Genomic DNA, 27,688 nt, shown 5'->3' on the forward strand with positions numbered 1-27,688 from the left:
TACACATAAACATACACATATGTTTACATACATAGATACATACATATATATGCAGTATTGATATTGATCCATTGTCTATGTTACCTTTAGGCTTAATGTAGTTTCTCCATCTCTTTTAATTAAGTACATTTTTATTGTTGTCTTCTCTGAGCTAATAATTACTGCTACTTTTAAAATTCAACCTGAAGCATAATAGACTTTTCTCTAGCCCCTTATTTATCTCTGTGTGAATCTATCTGTTTCAAGTACATTTCTTATAAACAACATATTGTTGGTGTCTGTTTTTTAATTTATTCTGTTACCCTCCTCTTTTATGGGTAAGTTCATCCCATTTATGTTCTAAGCCATGATTGTTAATTGTAGATTTACTCTCCTTTTATGCCCTTTTCTATCTTTGTTCCTGCACCCTTCTTTATAAAGAGGAAGGTACTGAGAAAGAGTGTACTCAACATTAGTGATCTATATTTGATGTAAACTATTTCCTGTATCCTAGTCCTCTTTATCCCTCATATCTCTCATCTAACCCTGGCTCACAGGTTCTTATTCTTTCTTTCTATTCTTTCATTCCCCACTTCATGATCCACCCTCTGAAGTTGGAGGTTGTTTTGCTTATGGTTAATCTCTCCTTGGGGTAGCGAGGTGGTGCAGTGGACAGAGCACCAGCCCTGGATTCAGGAGGACCTGAGTTCAAACGTGACCTCAGACACATAACACTTACTAGCTGTGTGACCCTGGGCAAGTCACTTAAACCCATTGCCTAGTCCCCCCCCCAAAAAAGAGATATTAATCTCTCCCTTAATCTTCTCTCCCTTTTAATTTCTGCCTTTACTCTACCTGTTTTCATATGATTTCATGTTGAACTTCATATACTTCTATGGGAAACTCTGTGTGTGTGTGTGTGTGTGTGTGTGTGTGTGTCCAACACTTTTTTCTAATTCAGATAAAAGTGTAGTTGATGTGCAACCTAGTCCTCCTACCCCTTCCTTACACATCCTGGTTATATGAGAGTAGTTCTACTCCCTTATTTCCTCTTTATTTCCTAATGTATTTTTTCTTTTCCTTCCTCTTAAAGTCATTAAAATATAACAAAACCACTCTAAGACTTTGTGTCTTATTTACTTCTTTTATGATCCTTGAAGGCTTTAGGGTTTCAAGGGGACATCCTCATTTCTTTTCTCTCTACTATAATAAAAACAAATGTTATATATATATATATATATATATATATATATATATATATATATACACACACATATATATACACATATATAATATTTGGTATTTTATTATTCATTTATTATATACAATTATCATATTATATATTTATTAATATACATATTATATACATAATATTTTATAATATAAACAAACATCATGGTATGGTCCCTTCCAACTGTTCAAATGTATTTACCTTTCTATGATTCTCTTGACTCTTGTGTTTGCATTTCAAAGTATCCATGAAGCTCTTGTGTCTTCATCAGGAATACTTGGAAGTACCATTCCCCCCCCCCCATAATATTATACTCAGCTTCACTGGGTAAGTTATTCTTGGTTATAAGCCTTTATTTTCTTGTCTTCTGGATTATTGTATTCCAAGTTCTCCTCTCCTTTAAGGAAGATGATGATGATTATGATGATGATGATGATGATGATGATGATGATAATAGCTAATATTTATATAGCACTTTAAGGTTTGCAAAACACTTTATATATGTTAACTCATTTGATCCTCACAACACTATGAGAAGGTGCTATTATTATCCTCATTTTACAGATGAGGAAACTGAGGCACATAAAGGTTAAGTACTTTACCCAGTGTTGCACAGCTAGTAAGTACTGTGTGATTCTGATGGTGGCTCTTTGGTACTTGAACTCTTTCTGACTACTTTGCTGGGAATTTTCATTATAAGGTATCTAAAAGAAATCCCTAAACCTAGAAAGTAGATGACTGGTGTTTTTCTTTCTATTTTTGCTTTGTCCTTTGATTCTAATGAGTTTGGGTCATTTTTGTTCATGATTTCTTGAAATATAGTATCTAGGCTTTTTTTTTTTGTAGTTGAGATTTTCACGTAGTTCTGTGCTTCTTGGATGAACTCTCTTCAATTTGTTTTCCAGGTCAGTTGTATTTGATAAGAGATAGCTTATTTTTTCTTCTATTTTTTCAGTCTTTTGATTTGATTCCAGCATTGATTGTTGTTTCATGGAATCCTTGAGTTCTCTTTGCTCCATTTTTCAAGAAGTCTGTATCTGAGTAAGGTTTTGAATCTCCTGTACTAAGCTTTTTATTCTCCTTTCAATTCCTTCCTTTAGAACTCTCATTTACTTCCCACTTATTCCTCAAGAGTTTTATTTCATTTGTATTATCGTTACAAACTCTTGTTTCATTTCTTTCATGAATTCCAGTAGAGCTTTTGGGAAATCTGTGATTTTCTTTATGTCTTTGCTTGTAGATAAAGTGAGGTTATTCCTTTCTCCTGTGGTTGTGTTTTAAGTGTTCCTGGTTCCATAATATTCTTTAACATTGGTGTTTTCCTCTGTTTATTCATTTTTCAGCCTTACTTCCTGAATTGAGATTTCATGTCAGGACCCTGTAGTGACAGCCTGTGGAGTAGTGAACAGAGTTCTGAGGCTGAAGTCAGGAAGTCCTGAGGTCAAATCTGGCCTTAGATACTAATTAGCTGTGTGACCGTTGGCAAGTTATTTAACTTTTCTTTGCCTTAACTGTTCAGTTTCTTAACTGTAAAATGGGGATAATAATAGCATGTACTTTTTAGGGTTGTTGCGAGAATTAAAAGAGACAACATTTATAAAAAGTGCTTAGTACAGTGCCTGGCACATAGGTGATCTTCTGTAAATGCTTATTTCCTTCTTCTTCCCCTTCTCCAGGTTGTGTATACTCCCGGAAAGAATGCCAGGGACTTCTCTGGTATTTATCTGTACTACTTAGGGTCTGTGTTATATATGTTGTGCTATTCAAGGACCATCCCCAGCCAACAAGTTGTGTAGGTTTTTCTTTGCAGGATGGGCATTTTGTTCCAAGTCAGTCTACATGATCCAGGATGCACCCTAATTGTTGTCTGCCATTTTTAAGCCCTATAGGCTCCTGAGACTTAGTTCAAGGACTGAGCAACTATAAGAGCGGGCTACAGGCTTTCTTGCCTAGACTCTCATCCAGGATTCCTTTCCCCCATCCCTGATATAAGTATAGGTTCTAGGCTTTCTTGACTTTCTCTTGGTCCCTGTGTTGACAGGCTTCCCAGAAACACATGACAAAACAAAAATGCTAAAGTGAAAAAAAATTTCAGGAAATTATAAAAGAAAGTTGCTAAGAATTATTGAAACAGGATGACCAAGTGCAGATTGATAGAATATAAAGGTTATCACTGGAGAAAACATCCATGTTCAACATACCCAGAAATGTAGTTGCCAAGCTCCAGAGTTTACAGATCAAAAAAAAAAAAAGATTTAAGTATCCAGGAACAGATAAACAATATGCCAAAGAAATATCAGAAATGATTGAAAACTTTCTTTAACATGACAGAGTGAGTAGAAGCAAAACAGCTCTCATCTCTCACAAGATAACAAAAACAACAACAACAACAAAAAAACCCATTGAATCGTGAAAATATCAACAATTCCAAGGAGAAACTATTGCAGATGAATTTCACTCACCCAGATTTACACCAAGAGATAGACAGTGTCCCACTGAAGCCTGTCAACACAGGGACCAAGGGTAAACCAGGGAAGCCTGGAACCTATAACTGTATCTGGCAAATTCCTATGCAGTTCAGCGTGGCCAACTATAGTACATCCACTTAGTGTAGCCTATATCGGGCACCCAGTTCAATCAGGGACAGATTCAAACCCTCCTATCTAGTGCCTAGCAAATCACATAGAAGCCTAGCAAGGATAGCAGCAGTTTAGCTAGTTCACAGATGAGAAGCACTCTACAAGAGTCAACAAATCAGCATGCCAGCAAACCAGGACCTGACCCAGCCCACGCTTCGCCAGCCTGCGAAGTGGCTCTCAGATGGCCAGCTACCAAGTCTGTCCATGGCTGCACCCAGCACAACCAGTACACAGGGCTGCCCAGAGAATTCATTTCTGCCACAGTGGCCTGGCCTCATTGACCCACCAACCACAGAACCTCCCAGAGGTCAGGACACTGGTACACTATGCCCATATTACAGGTTAGAAAATCACCAGCTGAAAGGTACAGGATTTAAAACATTTCCTTTTTGACTTTGTTTTTGTTTTTTAAAGGAATAGATACTTCAATAAATTGAGCTGTATATCCAAGGCTATTGAAATAAGAAATATTCATGTATAGCATATTACAGAACCTTCTTGAGAGATATGACTACAGAAATAAAATTTTTGCCCTCCACCCCATTCCCTCCCAAGAGCAGCTCTCCAGGGGAACATGAATAACTAACAGGTCCCCAGAATAGCGGCCTTCATTCTTATTTGCCACCTCCAGCCAACTCACTCTCATAGGTCACTGGGCAGTCACTTCTCTCCTGCCATTACCCAGAGCTAAGTATTTGTATCTAGAAGCTGCAGACATGTTAAAAGATGAAGTTGCCTCCCAGGCACAGTGTCTGGCTTCTTTTGGCACTCCCCTGTCCCAGGGAAACAAAAGCTTTTCTTCCTCCACCCCTAAATCCCATTTTATCTCCTCAAGAAATGAATGAATAATTGTACTAGCTTTTCTACTGCATGGACGCAATACTGCATGAATTGAAATGTGATGAATAAAGCTATTTTTTAGATTGAAAAACAAACCAAAGTCATTCTTCTAGTTAGTCACAGAGCCAGGACAAGAACCTAGCTTTCCTAAGTCGCGTTGTCTTCCCATTTCTGCTCTATTACAGCTCAGAATGGAGCAAGGAAAATCTCAGGCCTTACCAAGTATCTCTTAACCTCTTTAGGAGGGCATCAGGTGTGCAGTGGGTGTTGGTAGGTAGGCACAAGAGGGATGCTTCTTTTCTTATAGTGGTCAGTCTTACTTGGCCAAATCATTCTTAAGGGAATATTAGGCTGGTGGCAATACACTTTTCTGGAGGAAAAAGAACCACATTTGCTTCTCTGATCTGCCCCATTGTAGGTTGGGAAAAATTACTTTGGGAAAGTCACTTTACCCTCTGGGATTCCCCAGTTTCCTCAACTGTAAAATAAGAACAATAACTCTTGGAACTAGCTACCAGACAAGGTTATTGTGGGGAAAGTGCTCTGTAAATTTTAAAGCACTATTTATTGTAGGGGAACAGACATGTGCCCTTTGTAGGGGGACAGACATTTCCTGAAAGCCTGTGCAATAGTGGTGTCTGAGTGGTGGTCACTGTGTCTGCCTCCTCCCACTGTTTTTGAAACAGTGTTCTGGGAAATAGGAAACTAGATTGTGGGATGGCAAGACAGTTATGGTTGCTACACACAGTTCTTTCCAGGACTAGCTGGGAGGCAGGGGTGTCAGCAGTACTGAGATGGTGGGATCCAGGGCTATGTTTCCTCTCCCAGATGCTTTCCCCTCAGCTATAAATGGATCATGTTGGCATATTCACACCATGGATCTCTTATGGAAGGGCTGCAGGAGGCATTCCCCTTCAGCTATGGTTTTAGTCTACAATCATACCAGTAAGCTTCAGTGTTTCCCAGTCCCGGGCTAAGACGCCCAGGACACACAGGAGCTTCACCCCAAGAGTTTCCTACCAGCTCCCATGAGGGACTGAGTCATTCCCTTACCTATGGAGGTCTGCAGCTGAATCTTTTTCTGAAAGGTGTGGATCTTTCTCCTAAGTGAAAAGGGACTGAATTTAAAAGCTGAAGGTTGAGAGGGTGCCCTTCTTGGATGATATTGAGATTATTTACTATTAATGGATTTTCCTAATTCTATTCTTTTTTAGTGTAATAGTGTAATATCATATGATTGATTAATATCAGATCTAGATCCAGGGGAGAACAGATTTGAAGAGAGGAAAACAACAATGCCCACAAGAAGTGTTCATTGGAACAGATATAAAGCCAAATTTAGTTTACTTAGCCAAAAAGTAACTGAAGGGACCTATTTGTTATACTATATGAATTGAGAGACATTATTACTATTAGGGCCTTATGGCCCCTCTATGCTCAGGGCTGACCTTGGCTATACAACAGGTTCTAAGTTCTGTGTGAAATTAGAAAGGGCTCATGAAAACAACAAGCAAAACATATTCTGGACTTTGGGGTCTTGTTTTGCTGTGGCGTAAAGGGAAGAACCTTGAACTAAAGTAAATTGTCAACTCCTCCAAACCAGAATAAATTATCATAATATATTATGATGAATATATAACAATAATTTGACAAGCCCCAAACAGAATCCAAATTTCAGTTTAAAAATAATTAAACTATGAGCCAAACAAAGGTTTTCTTTAAAAAACACCCTCCTCCTACCAAAAAACCAAACCCCAAATCATTTTTAACAGAACCAAACCTACACATTTTCTATAACTATTAAACTATAATGAACTGAAAAAAAAAACAGACTCTGGACCTGCAACAAGCTAATACTCCATTTACTTGTAATAAATGTCAGACAATCATTGCTAAGGGTACCTTAGACCCCCCTGCTCAGTGTGTTGTGAGAGCTCCCCAGTGAAAGGATTCAACATTCAGAACTCCTTGGCCCATGCCAGCAGAACCTGAGGACTCTCTGATGGAAGGGATCTGATAAGAACGATGCAGTGCAACTAGCAGCAGAATTGAAGTCAGTAGGTTTGGGTCCAAATCCCGACCCCAACATTTGGTAACTGTGTTACTGGGAGAAGTCACTTAATCTCTATAGGTTTCACTTTCTTCATCTCCAAAAATGATGAGGGGATGGGAAAAGATGGCTTCTGAGGTCCCTCCCAGCTCACAGTCTTGTTCCAATTTAAGCTACTCTCAATTTGAGGAAGTACATGGTTTGGATAGGACTTTTCCTGGTAGTTTCCAAAAGAATTTGAGGATGCCATAGGGCCAGTGGTTTCCTGATGCAGCTTCCCTGAACCTCCTCTCATACAGCCAGATTGACCTTAGCTTGCTTCCCTGATGCAGCTTCCTTATCTGCAGGGGCAAAACAGTCCCAGCCTCCATGGTCAGGGCCTCTCAGACTTCATAGGCACCTGAGACCACTGAATCACCATTTCTTTATGACTGGCCGAGCAGACATGTTTCCAAACAGAGACAAGAGGGGTTACATCCAAAGAAGCTAAGAGCCTTTGTATCCTTGCTGTATAGCGTTGCTTTGTTAGGGCAAAGTAAACCTCCTCTTTTATTAAATTTTCAGTGACTCATTCGGCATTTTGTCTCAAAATCAAACCTGAACCAGGAGGATGCTGGCTTTAGAATGACACCTACAATACCCTGAAAAGATTCCTTGTTCAGTCTGGATTCCCCGCAAATCTCCCTGAGCTAATGGAAACCTCTGAGAGAAGACAGACATTGAGACAGAATGGCTAAATTGTTTGTGAGTAGTGAGGATGAGTCTTCATCTTCCTAGAGAAGGGGTAAAGACACATCCATTCCTACCCTTACTGAAGACACACTCACTCCCCACATAAAGGAGGAAAATTGGCTAATAGAGATTTGTTTCTGCTCCATGTCGGAGATCTTTGACGCACTCACATATAAATAGTAGCTCATATTTATATTGTTTTTTGTTGTTTCAATTGTGTCTGACTGTTCATGACCCCATTTTGGGGTTTTCTTGGCAAAGATAGTAGAATAGTTTGCAATTTCCTTTTCCAGCTCAGTTTACAGATGAGAAAACTGAGGCAAACAGTGTAAATGACTTGCCCACGGTCACACAGCTAATAAGTGTCTGAGGTTGAATTTGAACTCAGGTCCTTCTTGACTCCAGGCCCAGAGCTCTATCCACTATGCCACCTAGCTGCCCATATTGTGCTTTATACTTTAGAAAACAAGTTTTTTAAAAGCAGCCACAAATAACCTCCCTTGTTCCTTCCCCAGTCCTAATCTTTCAGTGTGGTACTAAAATTGACCTTGTATTTGACTAGAGTGCTGCCCCCTCTCCACACTGACTTGGCTTGAATATTGGTGTAATTACTGCTAACGTTGGTCTTTTGGCTCCACTTTCTCCTTCTGCTTCACTTCAGGCTGCCTCTGCCATTACTTGTTGGACTTGCGCACAACCACCCTGTGCCTCAGTGTCATTTTTTTCTTTTCTTTTGTTTTTGTTTTTGTTTGTTTTTTTGGATACACAATGGGGTTAAGTGACTTGCCCAAGGCCACACAGCTAGTAAGTGTTATGTGTCTAAGGCCGGATTTGAACTCAGGTCCTCCTGACTTCAGGGCTGGTGCTCTATCCACTGTGCCACCTAGCTGCCCCTCTTCCTTTTCTTCTTCACAGCAACAGGTGGCAGGCAGAAGAGACAACTTCTGCCTCTCATCAGTCAGCCAATTTATTTTTTAATGAGTTACAGTAAAGAGAGAGAGAGAGTTGAAGATTTTCTCTGCCAGTTTGAAATCTATTCTTTCATTTTTCCTCTTCCTCTAACCTTTCTTGGTTCAGCACCTGGGTCCTCTTTAGCTTATGGTTTAGTGACCAAATTCTCATCTTCTATTTCTAATCAGCTAAATTATATTTTCCCATAATCTTTGAAGAGTTTTGATGCTCATATTTTCCTAGTTATTAATGTAAAGGTTATCCATTTTTTCATGTGCAAACCACTGAAGCAGACTGTGTTCTCTATTAGCTCCAATATTCTATAGCCTGTGTTATGCAAATTAGCAAAAGCTATTGTAGAACTCTGAGTCAGACTTTTCTCAGTAACTGCTTATCTTGGAACTTTAAGGAAGATCTATGCCTTGGATAAATGAACTGTTAGAGCAGACTTAGTCATCAATTGTCTTTCTTAAAATCCAAAGATTTATGCCCTCAATAGGTAAACTATCAAGGGTCACTCCCTTATATACATGTATATACTTGTGTTCCACTCCCCCCCCCACCTTTAGAATGAAGTTCCTTGACGGCAGGGATTCTTTATATCTTTTATTCCCAGAGCCCAGCATAGTGCCTGGCATATGGTATGTGCTTGATAAATTACCTAGTGAGGATAGCTTACAAGATCTTAGATTTACTGCCATTTAAAAAAGAAATCAGAGGCATGCTAAAAAAGATAGAATCTCGCAGTCTTGGTTGTCGTTACAGGCTAGCTCTCCTTATGGGATAATAAGAAGTCAGGAGACCCAACCACTAAATGGCTGTCCATCCTGACAGGCATTCTGAAGCAGAGATTGAAGCCCTCTTTATTCTTATTTCTTGCATATCATACTAGGTATCATAGAAAGAGTGTAGGGATTTGAAAACTTGGGTTCTGGTTCTAGGTCTGCTACTAACAACCTTTGTGAACTTGAGCAAACCACAGTGTCTTTGAGCTTCAGTTCTTCACCTGTAAAATGAAGGGATTGAATGAAACGAAGTCCTTCCTGCACTTCTAGTCTATGATTTGAGACGGATGATGTCAGTTTCTAGAATCCTGGTAACTTTCAACTGGCATGGAATGATTTGGAAGGTGAAAAAAAAAACTTGTATTATGCTTCTCAAAAGTACAACAGTTGGGGGCAGCTAGGTGGTGCAGTGGATACAGCACTGGCCCTGAAGTCAGGAGGACCTGAGTTCAAATCTGGCTTCACACCAAACACTTGACACTTACTAGCTGTGTGACCCTGGGCAAGTACTTAACCCCAATTACCTAAAAGAAAAAAAAAGTACAACAGTTTGAATTCATTGTGATTTTTACTGATCTCACACACAACAGTGCTGAGAAGACGATGGAGTCTTTGGCTGACCATATTTTTGACTACTTCTAAATTTTACCATAAGCAAGCCAGTTGCCTTCTCAGACCCAAATTTATTTACAGATTCCAAATCATAGTTAGCAGTCTGGACCTGGAGAGAGTGCTGGACCTGGACAAGAACACCTAAGTACAAATCCAGCCTCAGACACTTATTATTAATGTGACCCTGGGCAAGTTATTTAACCTATCTTCCTTAGTTCTCTCATCTGTAAAATGGGGATAATGATAGTGTCTACCTCCTCAGGGTTCCTATGAAGATAAAATGAGATAATATAAAGTGCTATGTAAATGCTAGCTATTATTATTACACATACATTGTATTATTATCCATATATGTTATATGGGAAATTTTTGTTCAGATTTAGGTTAAATTGTGTAATTCCTCTCCTTCAACCCCAAGAACAAATAGGCTACAGATAGTTATGACTATATAGGGATTTAACGAATTTCTTTTTAAGGGCTGCTCTTTCTCCCTCCATTTAGTGAGATGAAGCAATACAAGAAATTCCTTTATGGCATGGCTTCAATGATACAATTGTCTGAAGCTTCTTCATGGAAAAGCTAACATTAGAAATAAAATCGTTCTCATGTATACATTTATGGATGGGTGTGGACGCCCTTTGCAACCTGACTCCAAACTACCTTTCCAGGCTTATTGAAATGAAATGACATTTATTAAATGCTTAAAATGGCCAGGCATTGTGCTAATATCAGGAAGACAGTACCTTTCCTTTAAGGAGCTAACATGTTTTTGAATCCACAGTGTCTAACACAATGCTTAGAACACAGAACATGCTTAACTAATGCCTGTTAAATTGAAGAAAACCTATGTTCTCATTGATGTAATCACTCTTTCCACTGGTAATGATCACAATCTATTCATGTGGCAATCACATTCAACTCATGAAAATTTTATTCTTTTATATTTGCAAATTCTTCAATATACTAGAGAACTTCCTTTAAGTTTTTAAAAATTATTTTGTGGAGATAAGATCAATACTCAGGCAGACCATATGTTATCCTTCACTCTCATGACTAGCTCACCACGTTTTCCGGTTGTTGTGATACCTTTATGCTGTGTGTATGTGTAAATGCAAACCATTATTGGGAATATGACACAACCTACATTAGCTACCTTACATTTTCCCATTCTTTTTTGGGTCACCTGCAATTTTTATTCTTCTGAAATTGTAGGGTTTCAGGATTCTCAGCCACATAGAATTCCCAGATGAATATTGTATTAATAACCACTATCCCCATCTAAAGTAAGTGATAAAATACTACTTTCTGGTTCCTTAATCAGGTGGGAACACATCTAATTGAATCAAATAAATCAAAGGTATTCCAACTAACAGTGAAAGGGCCTTGATGAATTTAGATGTAACTGGATTGCCATAGAGCAGGAGTGGGGAATCTGGGGCCTCGAGGCCACGTGTGACCTTCTAGGTCCTTGGGTGTGGCCTTTTGACTGAGTCCAAGTTTTACAGAACAAATCCTTTTATTAAGGAGATTTGTTCTATGAAGTTTGGATTCAGTGAAAAGGCCTCACTTGAGGACCTAGAGTGCCACATGTGGCCTTGAGGCTGAAGGTTCCCCACTCCTGCCATTGAGTGATATTGCACGAGAGTGTTTGGATTGGCTGAGGAAACTCACTTGGCCATATTCTAGGGACTGTTTATAAAATATCTAGCTAGTCAAGCTAGTTGAGAACTGAGGTTGTTGGGGAAATTTGGTTTCTATAGAGTGGAGAAGGAAGAGAGAGACTTCCAGCCACACTCCCTGAGGAGTTGATTGGGGTTAGGGAAGAGAATACTTTGGCTTTGACTTTGGTGTCCTACTCTTTTCCCTCTCCTGGCTGAAGAAGTACCTTGAGAACTTCAGAGGATCTTGAACATTGTGGACTTAACCAGTGGTGTTCTAGCAGCATACCCAAGTATAATAGCAGCTGATGGTGATGCTTCACTGGAAGCCAAGCACAGACTAGATACAGAATCATAGCTCTACAAAAAGCCCAGTAAAAGAAGCTACATCATGCCTAAGGGAAACTTCTTTGGTACCCCATGAAGAGAAGAAAAGGACAGTAACTGGCAGTTAGGAGATTGTTACATGTGCTCCCTAAACTTGAGCTCACTTTTACCCACTCCTGAGTCTTAGACCCTGTCTATACACTACAAGCAATTGGTTTAATTTGAAAAGAGGCAGATTTAGGCTTGGTGTCAAGAAAAGATCTCAACAACTGAAGCCATACAAAGGTGGAATGGTGGTGGATTCCTTCTCTTTGGAGTTCTTCAAGCAGAAGCTGGGTACGTTGCTGGATACTTGCTGGGTACATTACAGCATGAACTCTTTCACATATTGGGTTGAACTAGACAGTCATTGAGGTTCCTTCCATTTCTAAAAGTCAATGATTCTGTGAGTTATGTGTGACTTTGAATACATCTTCTACTACAGAAAATTCCCTGTTAAAGCCCTTCTATTGTCTTCTCATGTTTCCATCAAGGACAATCTCAACATACACATAGAGAGAGGATACTCTTTAAAAGATTAAATAGAAATGAAGAAGCTGGCATGTAGCTAAGTAGTTGCCTACATCCTCGCTGTCACCTTAGGAAATAATCCCATCAATGGTACTTTCTATTATTTTGGAACTCTCCTCTGTTTGAGACACCTTGAGAACATGCCCCTTTAAAATCTTATTATTGCCATATTGTGTTTGTTTTGTGTGCATTTTGAGAGATCCAAACACTTTTTCCAGCTTTACCTTCTCAAATGTTGCTTTCCCTTTCAGCACACTGGAAACTGAAATGGTGGTGTACAAATGTGTTGCGTCTCATCAACAACAAATGTGAAATCTGTTCCATCTAATTATTATCTATATTTTGTTAAAATGATCACATGTAATATGTTATTATATATTAATTATATATTAAACATATTGTTATCTATTGTAATTATTATCTATATTCTCTACACTCAACACCAAAAATAAACATTTAGTAAAGTACCTGTCTAGTCACATGATCTCAGAACTAGAAGGGACCTCAGTGGCCACACCCTCTACCTGATGAGGAACTTCTTCTACAACATCATCAACTAATGGGCAACCGCCTTCTACTTGAAGATCCCCAGTGCTGGGTAATTCATTATTTCCTGAGCTAGCACATTCTACTTTTGATCAGTTTTAATTGCTTTTAAACGTTTTATTGATTTTTGTTCCTTTGTTGTACATCACTGTCAGTTCCCACTGATCTCTGCCCCTACACCCCCAATAAGTGCCTCTCTTGTTAAAAATATATATATATATATAATACATATATATATATATATATATATATATATAATATATATATATATATATAAAACAAATGGACACATCATCCATGCATGAAAAAGTATGCCTTATTCTGCACCTCTCATTTGTTAACTCTCTATTAAGCTATCAGAGGCATGCGAAGTTTTAATGTTTGTGTGGAGAGTTGAAATCATTCTTTTTTTTTTTTTTAACTTCCTCCCCATTCTTTGCTCTGGGACCAAGCTAAAGAAGTGTAATCCTTTTTTCACATGACAGCTTTTCAAATACTTTACTATAGTCATCATTGTATTCCCCCTTCCTCCCCTTCCCCCACATCTTTTCTTCAGGTTAAACATTGTAAATGGCTTCCACTGATTCCCCCCACCCCATATAAAACTAACCCATTAATTACTGTATATATACATATAAATAACCTACATGTTTACATATCTACATTATACATACTATATATGTACACACTGACACATAAAATTCATTCTCTCTGTCCCTATTTCTCTCTGATTGAATGTAGACCATTTTCGTTTGGTTTTGTGTCCCCAGCATAGTGTGACTGGCACATAACAGCCACTTATAAATGCTTTCTGAATGCCTGATTAGAAGAGCATGAGGAGGAGGCAGCTAGGTGGCGCAGTGGATAGAGCACTGGCCCTGAAGTGAGGAGGACCTGAGTTCAAATCCAGCCTCAGACCAAACACTTGACACTTATTAGCTGTGTGACCCTGGGCAAGTTACTTAATCCCAATTGCCTAATAAATAAATAATTAAATAAACAGGCAAATAAATAAGCAAACAAACAAACAAATAAATAAATAAATAAGCAAACAAATAAATAAATAAAAGAGCGTGAGGAGTAAGCACCTGGAGAGTTTTACAGTTAACCCTGTGAGTTATACAAAGACTTCACCACCTCACATCCAATCAGTTTGGTAGTTAAGAAGCTGGGATATGAAGAAGGCTACCAGCCACCTTTTTTAGTTTACTGGTATTTCGCAACTTCCCCTTGCGCAAATATGTTTAATAATAGAAGGACCTCGTAGCTCTTCAATTACACTGATTCTAGCACAGTTTTTTATAGTGGCAGAGAGGAAGAATTAAGATGACTCCAAAAGGGCTGGATTCTAAAATCCCATGATGACCAATAAAGGTGGCAGCTGCGTGAGAAACCTGATGCTCAAGTGGTCATTTCTAGGCCTGTAACGTAGGTTGTGGAGAGTTATTTCACTTAATAAAGAGGTTATCGGCAAGGGGTCTTAATTTTTGTGCCTGACCAAATGATTCTCTAAAGGGAAAGTAGACAAACGCCTGCTAGGTCACGGCCATTTGCAGCAGGCACTCTAAGGACAAAGGGTAGGAAAATTCAAATGAAGGAGAAGGTAATCCAGCTTTGCAGAAAGTCTTGTGCCTACAGCCAATAAAAATTTTTGGTGAGGTAGGTAAGGACATATGTAGAATATTGTTCATTTAAACCAGATACCCTGAAAGATGAGAATGTTTTGTAATTGTATTAGACCTACTTCTCATCACAAGTTTGTTGTCATTGAGTCATTTCAGTTGTGTGACTCTTTGTCATTTGGGATTTTCCTGGCAAAGATGATGGAGCACTATGCCATTTCCTTCTCCTTTTACAGAGGAGGAACTAAGGCAAATAAGGTTAAGTGACTTGCCCAAAGTCACACAGCTAGTGTGTGTCTAAGGTCAGATTTGAATTCACAAAAAGGAGTGTTTCTGACTCTAGGCCTGGTGCTTTATCCATGGTGCTAGCTAACTGGCAGTTAACCATCAGCTTTTACTCTGGAACTGCCTATATTTTTATAGACTTGTTGAATTCAGTTCAGGTTGCTTGAAGTGCAGAGAAACTTCAGAGGAAAAATGGGTATGCAATTTAAAGTACACACACGAATATGAAATGATACACATTAGATGAAGGTGAGTACAGAAATCTTGTGTCTCCTCATTTGCATGCCTTCGGCTTCCATATTGTAGTTGAAATGAGTTTTCTTGGTATTGAAATAGGTTTCACCTCTTCAAGGTCACTTCAAGGGCACATCTTTGAACTGCTGACTTTGCCATAGGATGGATCTACTCCCCTGTTTGTACAGTCCTTTGAAAGAGTGGACATAAGGCCAGCTCAGCAACACCAGTTATGGACAACAGGGAACTTGCAGATGAATGACATTTATACACAGCCTAACACAATTTAAGCTAATAGTATTCAACTTCCTTCTCACCAAACCTTTACTAGATATGCTAAAGCACCAACACTGATTTTTAAATTGCAATTTTTTCCCTTTTTTTCTGCCCAACTGTTAGTAGAAGCTACTGCCAAAATAAATCTCCTATTGCCTGGGTCTGTTCATATCATTCACTTGCTCAAAAAGCCTCAGTGAGGGGAGGGGAGGTTAAAATGCAAACACCTTAGACTGGAACTTGGGGCAGCTGGGTGATACAGTGGATAGAGCCCCTGACCTGAAGTCAGAAAGACCTCAATTCAAATCTGGCTGCTAACAGTAGCTGTGTGGCTCTGGGCAAGTCATGTAACCTCTGTTTTCCTCAGTTTCCTCAACTGTGAAGTGGGGATAATAACTCCTCCCCCACAGGGGTGTTGTTAGGATCAAATGAGATATTTGTAAAGTGCTTGTATAGTACCTATGTGTCCTGGAACACAGTAGATACTACATAAAGGCTTATTCCCTCTCTGTAGAGGGCCAGCTTTGGGGAGTTGGAGGGCTTAGGCCAGCCCGGGTCTTACCTGTAGATTGTACTAAGCCTGACAGCTGTGAAACTCAGGATGTTGGCTCACCACCCCCATTCCCTCTCTTGAGAACAGGATGCAGGAAAGGAGGAAACGGATGGGGTACAGGACGGGACACAGGAAAGAATGTAACAGACAAGGTACAAGGAAGTAAGGAAATCACCTAATTAGATTTGTACTTTTCATGAAATAACAATGTTACTATTGCTTGATCCAGTACTATATAAGCCTGAGCCCTCAGATCAATAAAGAGAGTTTGTTCTTCACTGCTCTCACCTGGCCCGTGATTCTTTCTCTCTTCACACTCTGCCGGCATCAGACCACAGCCGGGGACGCAGGCGCTCCTGGCACCTCCCCTCCCCCCCAAGAATTGAAAGTCCTCTAAATCTTATTTTACACTGCTCTTCTTCACAAACTGTATGTTAAAAAACCAAATTGGGCTATTAGCTCTTCCCAGAACTTGACAGTCTGTCTTCCCTCTCTGTACATTTGCTTAAGTCATTCCTTTTGCCCAGAACTCACTGTCTCCACCCCTCCACCCCTCAGATTCTTTGTCTTCTTTCAAGACTCTGTTTGGGTCCCACTTCTCTGTGAAGCCATCCAGATTCAATTTTCCTGGTATTAATTCATTTACATGTTCATAACCCCTCAGCAGAATGCAAATCCTTGAGGGAATGGAGTGTTTCATTTTGTGCACCAAGCACAGTGCCTTGTACCTAGTACTTAAATGGTTGGAGAAAAAAATTGTAAATTCTTAAATTGAAGAGCACAAGAGGGAAAAAGAAATAGATCCCCTTTGAACAGTCTATGTTCCAGCCAAATTGGACTACTTATTCCCACCTTCCCTCTGTTGGCTTGGGTCATGTTGAATCCCACGCCTGGAAGAGGCATCCCCTCATCTACATCTTTGGAAGTGCATAGCTTTCTCAAGGCCCAGCTCAGTAGTTTTCCCCTCCATGAAGGTACTTCTGAAAGTGATCTCTCCTACAAATTTTATAGTTGTCTGGTTCTCTCTTTTGTACTTCATCACCTCCCATTTTATTTCTGTCTTCCTTGTCATTACATTGCAAACTCCTTCAGAAGAGGGCATGTGTTATATTTATCTTTTGATCACTAATAACTAGCATGGGTGTTTAGTAAATGCTAGCTGATATCCTAGTCATCCAGTTAGACAAAGTAACTCTCAGATAACTTAACTTACTTGGCTCCAGTATACTTTATATCAGATAGCTTTCCCAATCCTAATTGCTTTTTTTGTTAATGTGTGGGTGTTTCAGCTGACCTACCCCACACAGACTGGGTTAGTGGTCACTACAATGACACTGATGCATTCCAAGTAAGTTTCTCCTCCCAGATGGACTACCATTACAGAAGTTCAAAAAAAAGAGTAATTAAAATTAAAAAGAGTCATTAAAAATTTTGTTCCTTGGGACAAAAGCAGAAATCAAGTGGTTGTGGAGGTTTTCTCCTTATGACTCTCAGGTCCTGTGATACACTTAGCCTCAAGCCTGCCTTGGCTAATTTCTTTTTCTTTTTGGCTCAGCAATGGGGTTAAGTGACTTGCCCAGGACCACAAAGCTAGTAAATGTCAAGTGTTAGACGCTGGATTTGATCTCAGGTCTTCCTGACCCCAAGCACATGGCTCTATCCACAGCTGCCCCCCTTGGCTAATTCCCTCTTCTGTGGCAGCTGTTCAGATTTAAACCGCTTTCTTACTACCTGCTTGGAGACATGTGCCTAAGAAAAAGCTGAGATCCCATTTTAATCAAGCTTTTCCTCAATTACAAACCACCACTGCACTTTATGAAGTGATACACCAGAACAAGGAATTATTTTGATCATATTCCATGTTATTAGAAAGAGACTTAAGACATCATTTTATATAAAAACAATTTATTGAGATGATGTAATTATAGGCTTTTCTTTAAAAATTATTTGCAACTCACTGGCCCTGAGAATAGGCATTTTTTTTTGTATTTGGTTACATTCATTTGATTCAGTCCCTTATAAACCCCACACCTCATAAACAACAGATTAGAAACTAAAAAAAAAAAAAGAGCAAAAAAGAAAAAATAAGTCTAGATTTATTCTGGATTTGCAGGTGGTTGTCACAAAGAAAAACCTTTTAAGAATAGTCACTGGGCATGTGAGAGATTGAGCGAGTTTGTGGTCATTTAGTGTTGATGCAGATGTGACTGAGAGCATCCTACTTGGCCTCTATAGTTTTCAACTAGGCAGAGGACTACTTTCATGTCCAGCTCTGGATTGGAACATTACCCCCTTCAGTCCAGGTCCCTGTTCAGAAAAGTAGTAGATTAAATGCTTCTGACTAGCACCAAATATTTTGGCAAAGAAATGCTACCTTCTTTTGTTTGTTTAGTTCTTTGTATTTTTCTTCCATCATTTTCTTCGGCTTCCTTTGAGGGGATGGGTCAAATGGACTATGGCTGATATAAATAAAGTTTGCTGTGTTCTAGGTCCCGAGCCTAGTGCTGTCTCTGACTTGCTGTCTCTAATCTTTGAATTTCTCTATGCCTTGCCTCCTATCTGCGACAGGCAGTTAATACTACTAAAATACTTTTGAGTTTTGGACTCTAGGTAGTGGAAAGTGAAAACCATATTTCAGCTCTCAACATTTTTACTTGAAAAGTAAAGATATGCTCTTGATTACACAAGCTGTCATTGTAGAGGGCAGCGGATGGGGAGGGCTCTGACCACATTATAAATAGAGATTCTTCACTGGGGTTGGTGAACTTGGGCTTTTTATTATTATTACTATCTTAACAGAATTGGTTTCCTTTGCAATTCTATAAATTTTGTCTTGTGCATTTAACATCATTCTTGAGAAGGAATCCATGGACTTTGCCAGATTGCCAAAGAGGCCCATGACACAAAAAAGTCTAGGAATCCTTGCTCTAAAAGACGGTCATCATTGACACCATTTATTGTCCCTAAGTGGCTCTTGCTCAGCTGGCATACTGTTGCCCCGATCAGGAAGAGACTAAAAAGATTTTGAAGATCCTAGAGTACTTGCATTCAGGCCAGCATCTCTGCCAAGATGTCCCTGCTTCAGTCTCGTGGAAAGGTGGCAACCTGTCAGTGATTTATTGAACAAGATGTCCTGAATGGAGTGGTTATAGTTTTCTGGCTTCCAATGGTGCAGAGAAAATGCGAGATGTTAAGGAAATGGGGTGTTAGAAGAGTTCAGGACGAAAGCTAGAGGTCCTATGGCTAAGAAAGGAGGCCAATTTTACTTTACCAGTTACATGGGGACTGTGTGGGATGGGATTCATGATTGGATCATGGCTGTAGAAGGTCATACCTTATTCAAAAAAAGCTGAATAGATCACGGGGAAATTGGAATAGCATTGCATATTAAGAAGTTATATTTGCATGGGAAATCCAGGAATGTCAAAAGGGGGACGAGGGCACATTGTGGAGAGCATCTGAGTAACAACCAATAGAGGGACAGATACAGAAGGACTGTTTTGGAATACAAAGACAAATTAGATGAAGGTTTCTAATTGAGCAATTCAGATACCAGCTGGCATCTTATCTGCCAAAAAGAGAACAACTGATAAAACTGAGGCTTGTCTTGACAACAATTTTATCTTTCAAAAGGTGGGAGAAGCAACAAGGGGGAACTGCCTTCTTGGACCATTCTGATCAACAAAGAGGAATTATGTCCTTGATAAAGGAGAAGCAACACAAACTTTGGGGCAAGTGGCCACTAAGATACCATTTGTGATGAAGTGTAGGGCAAGGGGTGAGAAAAGCCAAGCAGAGGTGGATAAACACCCAAACATATCTGGGGATATCATATTTCAAAAGGTTTCGATCCAATGGCCTAATATTTTGCTAGGGAAGCTGAGTCAAGGGAGTTGGAAAACTCCCAAGAATGAAAATTTGAAGACTCAGGCAGATCTGGTTTTGATAAAGAAAATGGGGGGGGTGCTGCTTAAAGAAACAGACACGGATATAGCAAGAAATCACTGCTCAATGAAGACTGTTTAGAAGACATATAGAAGATGGAAGAAAGGTGATTAACTGAGTATGAATATGATGGAGTAGCATGAACATTAAAAAGATGATCCTATAAGAAGTGACAGGAATCCTAGGGCCCAGAATGAACTAATGCTGACAATAAATACTAAGGAAAATAACAACAACAAAATCTGTATTAGGAGTATTTAGGAAAGAAGGACACTGAGAGAGGTAGGAATGATAATAGGTGAGAGTGAGAAAAGTAGAAAAGTTTGATTCCTTATCTGTCTTTTGTTTTCTCTTCCAAGGAGGACAGTTTTTGGACTGGGAAGGTTGGAATAAAAATCATCAGCAGGGAGTAGAAATCCATTAGATTGTAAGCTCCTTGAGGGCAGGGACTATCTTTTTCTTCTTTTTGTATCCCCAGTGCTTAGCACAGTGCCTAGCATATAGTAGGTGCTTAATACTGATTGACTGGTCCAGGCAGGCATCTAGTTGCTCTCTATTGGCTCAAGTCACTGGGTCCAGACAAACTAGAACTGATAGTGGTTGGGGGACAGAGACAGCAGGTGCCCTCTTATTGGAGGCTTTCAGACAGAGATTATACAATTCATTTTTTTTTAAAGATATTACAGTGGGATTCTTGGTCAGGGATAGGTTGGGCCATTTCAACTCTCAGGATTCTCAGATTCAACTAGAGAAGGAACATCTTTTCATGTAGCTCTCAACCTCTGCATATTTCTTTCCTTTCTTTGCTGGCCAAGAATCCCCATGAAAATGGCAGAAAGAAAATAAAGGAACTGTTTAGGGTGCTGAATGAGTTCTAAAACTTGCCCAGGGTGACATTTTGATAACGCCCCCATCTGGTGGGGAAGAAATGGCAGACAATTTCATATCAGTTAGAATCTGTCCATAAAATCAGAGGCTTTTAGGCTTGGATCATGTGAACACTGTACTTGTGGTTGGTTCCAAGGGTCCTATCTCTTCCTTCACAGAGCACACCATCAGTGGGAGCTTGTGGAGTGAACATAATTAGCAGCCACCTTTAGGGAAAGGTGTTATGTAAAATATCTGGATTAATAATGGATTGCTAAAAATACACATACACACCAAAAGGATTATGCAGAAATGGATACCTTTTGCCATTGCTTTCTTTTAACATTTTTACCTTCAGTAGTTTGCATTCCCACGGAGAATGCAAGCAAATATGAAACACTGAAGAAAAGAGGAACTTTTCCTGTGTAATTCAATCACACGTCCACTTGGATACTAAGAGACTCAACATTTGTCTCTAGCTGGGAGTGATCAGAAACTAATGTCTCAAAAATAAAGGAGCAGGATTTTCTTTCCATTTCAGAGCCACAAAATATGGCTAAGATTCAGGTAAAAATTCCTGCCCTTTTTCTTGCCTTCAAAAATCTTTTTTAAAAATATGAATTATTTTCACAACATACTAAGTACAGCCACTGGCTCAATTTCATCCCTTCACATTCATTATCACTTGTCTTAGACTAGGGTGAAAAATTTCTGGCTGTTGTTACCAAGCACACTTAAAAGATCTGTGTGCACTTGAACCATGTTGGGGTGAACCACATGGCATTTCACCTTTACGAAAGCAAAATAAAACCAAATGTTTCAGAGTCTGTCACTCTACTGACAGAAAGGAAGTCTTCTGACCTCCTACAAGCTTAACCATTCTAGACAATGAGAAAGCTATCATTTGATTTTGTGTTGACTTTGGGACATGTTAAGAGGCAAAGGATCTGAGTGAGACCAAAGAGAAAATTGTTGCCAGCACTTCCTGGTGCCCTGGGATCTTAACATTTGTCACCTTGATAGGTTCCCCTGTCAGGAACTGTCCAAAGAGAGAAGTCTGCTCAAGTCCTGAGCATACCTGACTTAACCAGGAAAGGCGGAAAAGGCAGGAGGGGTTTGTGGAGGAAACCCAGGTATTCTGTGTGCCTCAAATGGGGATGGCAGCTGCACCTACTGTCACTGAAGTAGCTGTGAGAGTCTTGCCAAAATGAGTGAGTCCACAGAAATGATATAGTTCATCAGAATAATGAAGCCTTATTTTTTTTTAAATTTTTTTTTTGTGGTGCTGGTGGTGGTGGGGAAAGCCTGTGCCCCTCATTCTGGAAGCCTTAACCTTTACAAGATAAACTCGATAGAATGTAAGTTCTTTGGGGGCAGGGATCAGTTTGTCTTTGTATCCACAGTACCTAGCACAATGTCTTGCACACAGCAGGTGCTTAATAAAAGCAAATTGAATTGAACTCAATTCTAAATGTCTAGAAAATTAAAAATGCCCATAGCATTTCTTTAAAAAAACACCTCTCTGTTATTAGTAAAAGTATTAAAAGGTGGGATAGTCCTCACCTTATGAGATTACTGACTTAATTTCCAAGAGAAACAGACTGATAAAATGAGCCCTTTCTCAAGTTCAGATATCCCATCCACAAGGAAGGAAGGAAGGACTGATGATGGGTCCCAAAAGGGAAGAGAAGAAGATCACTGCTGGCAGCTGGTGCTGCCCTGGAAATTCCTTTCATCTCAAATGTTCTAATTCAAATGGGGTCTAGGGGGAAAACAGGTTAAAAGAAACTATGAAATCATTAATAAAAATCTCTGAATAATGGGAAAGACAGGATAGAATGTGGAACTGTCTGTAAGACGATGTCGGGGGTGGGGCAAGAAGAACAGAGCATTTCCCTACCCTCTCTCCTCTCTCTAGGTTCTCTACTTTACAGGATATTTTTCATTAAGTCCCTGTGTTTTCTTATCATATTTTCACTCTTCAGTGTTATACAGAATCCTAATGTTTGTAGACATCTCAGGCAACTTGGGAGTGATGTCTATGCCAACTCTGGAGAAGGACAAATAGGTGAGTGCCCTTCTCCAATGCTGTATCGTTCTTTGTAGGGTGGTTCTCAGGCCTAGAATATGTCCTTTGGAAATACACCTGTGGAGTTCCTGACCTTCCTAAGGCATATTTGGGATGGGTGGCCAAATGCTGGTACTTTGTTTTGACTTTCTAGCACGTAGGTCACTGGCTTTAGTTCATGGGCCAGCAATTCCCGAGGTGTTACACTAAGCTGAACTATGCTGAAAAATGTCCAAAGTTCAAAGGCAGGCAGGAAGGAGAGAAGGAAAAGGAGAGAGGTAAGAGTGAGTGCCCCTTTTCAAAATTTTTTCTTTTTACTTAAACTTTCCTCCCCCACCCTCCAGCAGCCAGGACACAACAGCAACAGAAGCAAACCTTCTGTATACAGTAGAAGAAAATAAAGAAACCTTGCATACTCTCTTTCCTGTCAGGTTGAATTTTTATGCCATGATTTGTGAGACTTGCAAAAAAAATATAATTGATATATATATTTCCATAGGAAAGCAAACTGTCATCTTGCCCTATACGAATTATGAAAAAGTCAAACTGCATGTTCATAAAAAAACAGCAACAACCCCCAAACCCAGAAACTAACAATGGGCAGAGGGGTGGGGATGAGGAATTACAGGCCAAGGGAGATCCCCAAAGGAGAGTAGTTGAAATAGTATGTAAGTCCCAGGCTCTGGGCCCTCTACCAGAACACCAGCCCTGCTGCTGCGGGTGCTGGTGTCCCTTCTGGTCTGGTCACCTCCCAATTCTGTGTGTCTTCCTTTTTGCTCTCCCTCAATCCACCCTGCTCCCACACACCTCCAGCACGCCCGCTGGATGTTTTTTCTCGTCGTGGATCCATCCCGAGGTGGCACGTTGGTTCTTTCAGCATTCGTCCTCCTGGTACATTTGTTCATCCAGCTCTTGGGACTCAAGGTGCTCAAGGCGGTCTGTTCGGCCGCTCATGATTTCGTCTGGGGTTTTCATGAACCTTTTTTTTTTCAAGAAGAGGAGAGAGATTAAGTTTTTTTTTCCCCAAAGATTTCTCCACCCTCCCCCCCCACTGTGACCAAGAAAGGTCTACCATCACATGCTAGAGTGTTAGAGCTGACTTATCTATATTTCCTATTTATTGATCTTTGGAATCTATAAAGACCCGTTCAGTCTTTTTATCCCTAGAGAATGATACCATATAACCTTTTAGCTCAAAGGGCAATTCAAGGGAAAATGTAATCAATCAATCAGTAAGCATTTGTTAAGCACTCACTATGTGCCAGGCAGTGTTGCTAAGTGCTAGGGATACAAAGAAAGGCAAAAATATAGTCTCTACCCATGAGAAGCTCACATTCTAATGAAGGATATGACATGCAAACAACAATGAACATACAAGATGATGCACACATATATATGTATGAATGAACTGGGAGGCGATTTATATAGATGCACATGTATATGTATACGTATATATCCGTGTGGGTATATATGTATATGAACTGGGAGATAATTTCAGAGGGAAGCAAGGGGGAAGAGAAGACGATAAGTTCTCCTGCAGTAGGCGGGATCTGAGCCAGAGATAGAGGGCAGAGGGTGAAGAGGGAGAGAATTCCAGGCATGGGGGACAGAGATAGAATGTTCTGAGCAACAGAAAGCAAAGATGTCAATGATGAAGGACGGTAGAGTATGTGGAGGGGAGTAAATTGTAAGAAGACTAAAAAGATGGGAAGGCATCAGGTTGTGAAAGGCTTTATATGCCAAACACAGGACTTCCTAATTGGTCCTAGAGGCAACAGGGAGCCACTGGAGTTTACTGAATAGCAGTCAGACTTACAGACAGTGTAAGGCAAATCGGTGGTGTTTTTGGAGGAAAGGGAGAAGAAAAGGAAGAAAAAGGGTTAGCTCTATTATTCCAGAGCTTTTCGGGTTAAATCCTTCTTAACCCAACTTCTCCCCTAGGTGGAACGTACATTAAGTTCTAGAAATGTTTCCAATGTGTTGCCTACAATACTAGAAAAGCTGATGGTTTTATAATGTAATTTCAACTATGACACTAGATAGATATGGAAGATAAGCTTCAGAATCTCTCCTAAATGTTATGCCTGACTCCAAGCTCTCCTGTCTTCATCTCACCCTGCCAACACCAGATCAATCTTTCCTAAAACACCAATTTCATCAAATCACTCACCCGATCCAAAGACTAATAATTATGATAATAAGAATAGCTAACATTTATATAGCCCCTACTATGTGCCAGGCACTGTGCTAAGAGTTTTGCAATTATTATTTCATTTGATCTCAAAATTTGCTATGGAAAAGGAGAGGAAAACTGCGTATAGTTTAACAAGCACCCTAGATTTGGGCAGAACAGGTTTCAAAGGGCTCAGAGAAAGAATACAGAGGATCCCTTGAACTAAAATTTTAGAGGGAAACATCAAGACACAGAAAGAAACATTTCTAATGAGGAAGACTGGGGAAAGAGTAGATGCTAAGAAAGAATAAGTAGCATCTCATGAGCTAAAAATTCTACAGATGATTACACAGACAGACAGAAACAGTCCTGATGATGAAGAAAAGGAGAACTTGGGGCAGCTAGGTGGCACAGTAGATAGAGCTCCGGCCTTGGAGTCCAGAGGACCTGAGTTCAAATCCGGTGTCAGACACTTGACACTAGCTGTGTGACCCTGGGCAAGTCACTTAACCCTGACTGCCTCACCAAAAAAAAAAAGGGACAACTGTCTAAGAGACTGCTATGAATACAAAGGGAACTCATCACCAACAGCCATGGAAAAAGAGGAGGTATGACTAAAGATCCAGGGCTCTTTCCACTGGCTACACTGCCCCCTAAACTTAGATTGTTTTCTCTCCTGTTAGATGTTCGAGGACAGATATTATGTCTTACAAAATTTATTTTTTGTATCCCCCACAGTGCTAGGCATACGAACATGTTTGCAGCTGGTTTAATGGTCTGCCCGACATAAATACTTAAACAACGAATGATTTCATGATATACATTTACTTGTCACACTGGAGATTGCAGAAGCTATGTAACACACATATAGCAGAAAGAGTCCTTTTATTTGTTCATTAGCACTTGGAAGGTATATATTATTCATGCAATGAACTGGTGTGATCTCGAATCTATAGCTCCGTGTGGTAGTGAACATTATTTTTGAAATTTCCTACAGAAGAATGCTTTATCATACATTTTCAAGGATGGCCCTGCTAATATAACTTCTACTTGACCAGGAAGGACTGGAGAGAACTTTTGGTTCTCCTTCTCTCTGTGGTCCTGCTGTTTTCAATGTAGAAAATAAATCACTAAAGAAATGACAGCAGATTTGTGTTGTTTTTAATCTGTTTGTTTCCTTTCAGATTGATCTTTGAATACTCTTGGGCAGTAATGTCAAATTCAACAGGGCTGTTCCCATTAAGGTCCCTGCAGGCACATACTGACTTAGAAAAGCACACACAACCATTATCTGTATTATATTGTACTTTTATTCATCTTGTTAAATACTTCTCATTATATTTTAGTCCAGTCTGTGCCACTCAAGAGTATTGTGGGCAGCTGGTGGTGTGTCTGACTCCTCTGCTTTTGAGACTCACTCAGCTCTTCCCTATTTTAGAAGATGCTACTTGTAGCTTTTCAACATTCTCTTCTGTAACATTTTTGCTAACAAGTTTATATTCTACACCTGTATTCCCTTGGTTTCCAAGTCTCTGTGCTTGGAAAAGAGATCAAGTGTTTGCTGATGTGGTTTCCGGGATATTTTAGCCATCTTGTTCTGATGGCTTTAAACTGGCTAAACTTCTGTAGGAAATGGTAATAATCCCAGTGATTGCCTCCCCCCCCCCCATAATCTAGCTCCAGTCTCTCTTTCCAGACTTATTCTGCCTCCCTTCCAGAACTTTCTATTCCGGTCAAACTGACCCATTCATGGCTTCCTAAAAATGACATTCCATCTTCCATCTTGGCCCAGACTGTCCCCCATGACTAGAATCTTCTCTCTCTTCACTTCTGCCTCTCAGAATCTTCTGTTCCCTTCAGCATTTAGCTCAAGCCTCGCCCACTTCTGATCCCCCCCCCCCCGCCGTCTGTTAGCATCCCCTCTCAAGTTACTTATGGTCAGTCCATAAAAATGCCTGAATGAAATTTGGTTTAATCTTTCTCTCATCTACCATTTTTGATGTCAATAATTTGTTTAAACTGGTTAGACTGGAGCTGCTGTCATTGAAGCGTCTTCTTCTCGCCTTCATCTTTTATTCTAATACAGTGTTGTTGTAGCTAGTTGATAGCTGGACTGCACATAGGTAGCTGATTTTGAAATGACTCCCTTGTCAGTAATCAGTTGTTTCCTGTCTTTAAAGATAAGAGTTAGTCTGCTTACCAAGTCTGTTACCAGCCTGGCTGCACATAGGTGGCTGATTCTGAAATGATTCCCTTGTCAGTAATCAGTGGTTTTCTGTCTTCATAGATAGTCAATTTGCTTACCATCGAGTACCTTCATAGACGCCTCTTGATGAAAACGTTTACGGTATATAGTTTTGGAAGCTTGAGGTCTCTGAGCTTCTGACCTTTTTTACTCATCAAAATTTTTTTTTCTGCTATCTTTTGAATTTTTGCATCACTTTTATTTCCAAATATATCTTTCTCCCCCTTGTCCTACTCAACTAGCAAACCCTTATGACAAAGAATAAAAGAAGAAGAAAAAAAGAGCTCGGCTAAACCTGCTGAGTTGGACAGTAGATTCATTGTTCTAACTTCCTCTCCCATGCAAAGAAGGGAAGGAAGTACCTTTTGTCACCTCTTCTTCAGGGCCAAGTTTGGTCATTATAAAGTATTCCACTTCATTTTTGTTTTTAACGCTACTCTTTCCATTTCCACTCTTGTAGTCACTGGGTACAGTATTTTCTTGGTTCTGCTGACTTTTCT

The 27,688-nt window shown here is 39.8% G+C and overlaps 1 protein-coding gene across 2 annotated transcripts in view; it reads right to left on the reverse strand.

Annotated features, from left to right (window-relative positions):
- Positions 1 to 17,778: 17,778 nt before the first annotated feature.
- The window catches only part of ETV6 (ETS variant transcription factor 6), a 343,296-nt gene continuing 333,386 nt past the window's right edge, over positions 17,779 to 27,688 (reverse strand). For both annotated transcript variants that reach the window (XM_021001730.2, XM_021001729.2), the window contains exon 8: positions 17,779 to 23,749. In XM_021001730.2, the coding sequence (XP_020857389.1) occupies positions 23,644 to 23,749 (106 nt within the window). In that variant the 3' untranslated portion in view covers positions 17,779 to 23,643. The remainder of the gene's footprint in view (positions 23,750 to 27,688) is intronic.

This window comes from Phascolarctos cinereus, unplaced genomic scaffold (genome assembly GCF_003287225.1).
Source record: "Phascolarctos cinereus isolate Bilbo 61053 unplaced genomic scaffold, phaCin_HiC Scaffold_1;HRSCAF=81, whole genome shotgun sequence".
Taxonomy (NCBI): Eukaryota; Metazoa; Chordata; class Mammalia; order Diprotodontia; family Phascolarctidae; genus Phascolarctos; species Phascolarctos cinereus.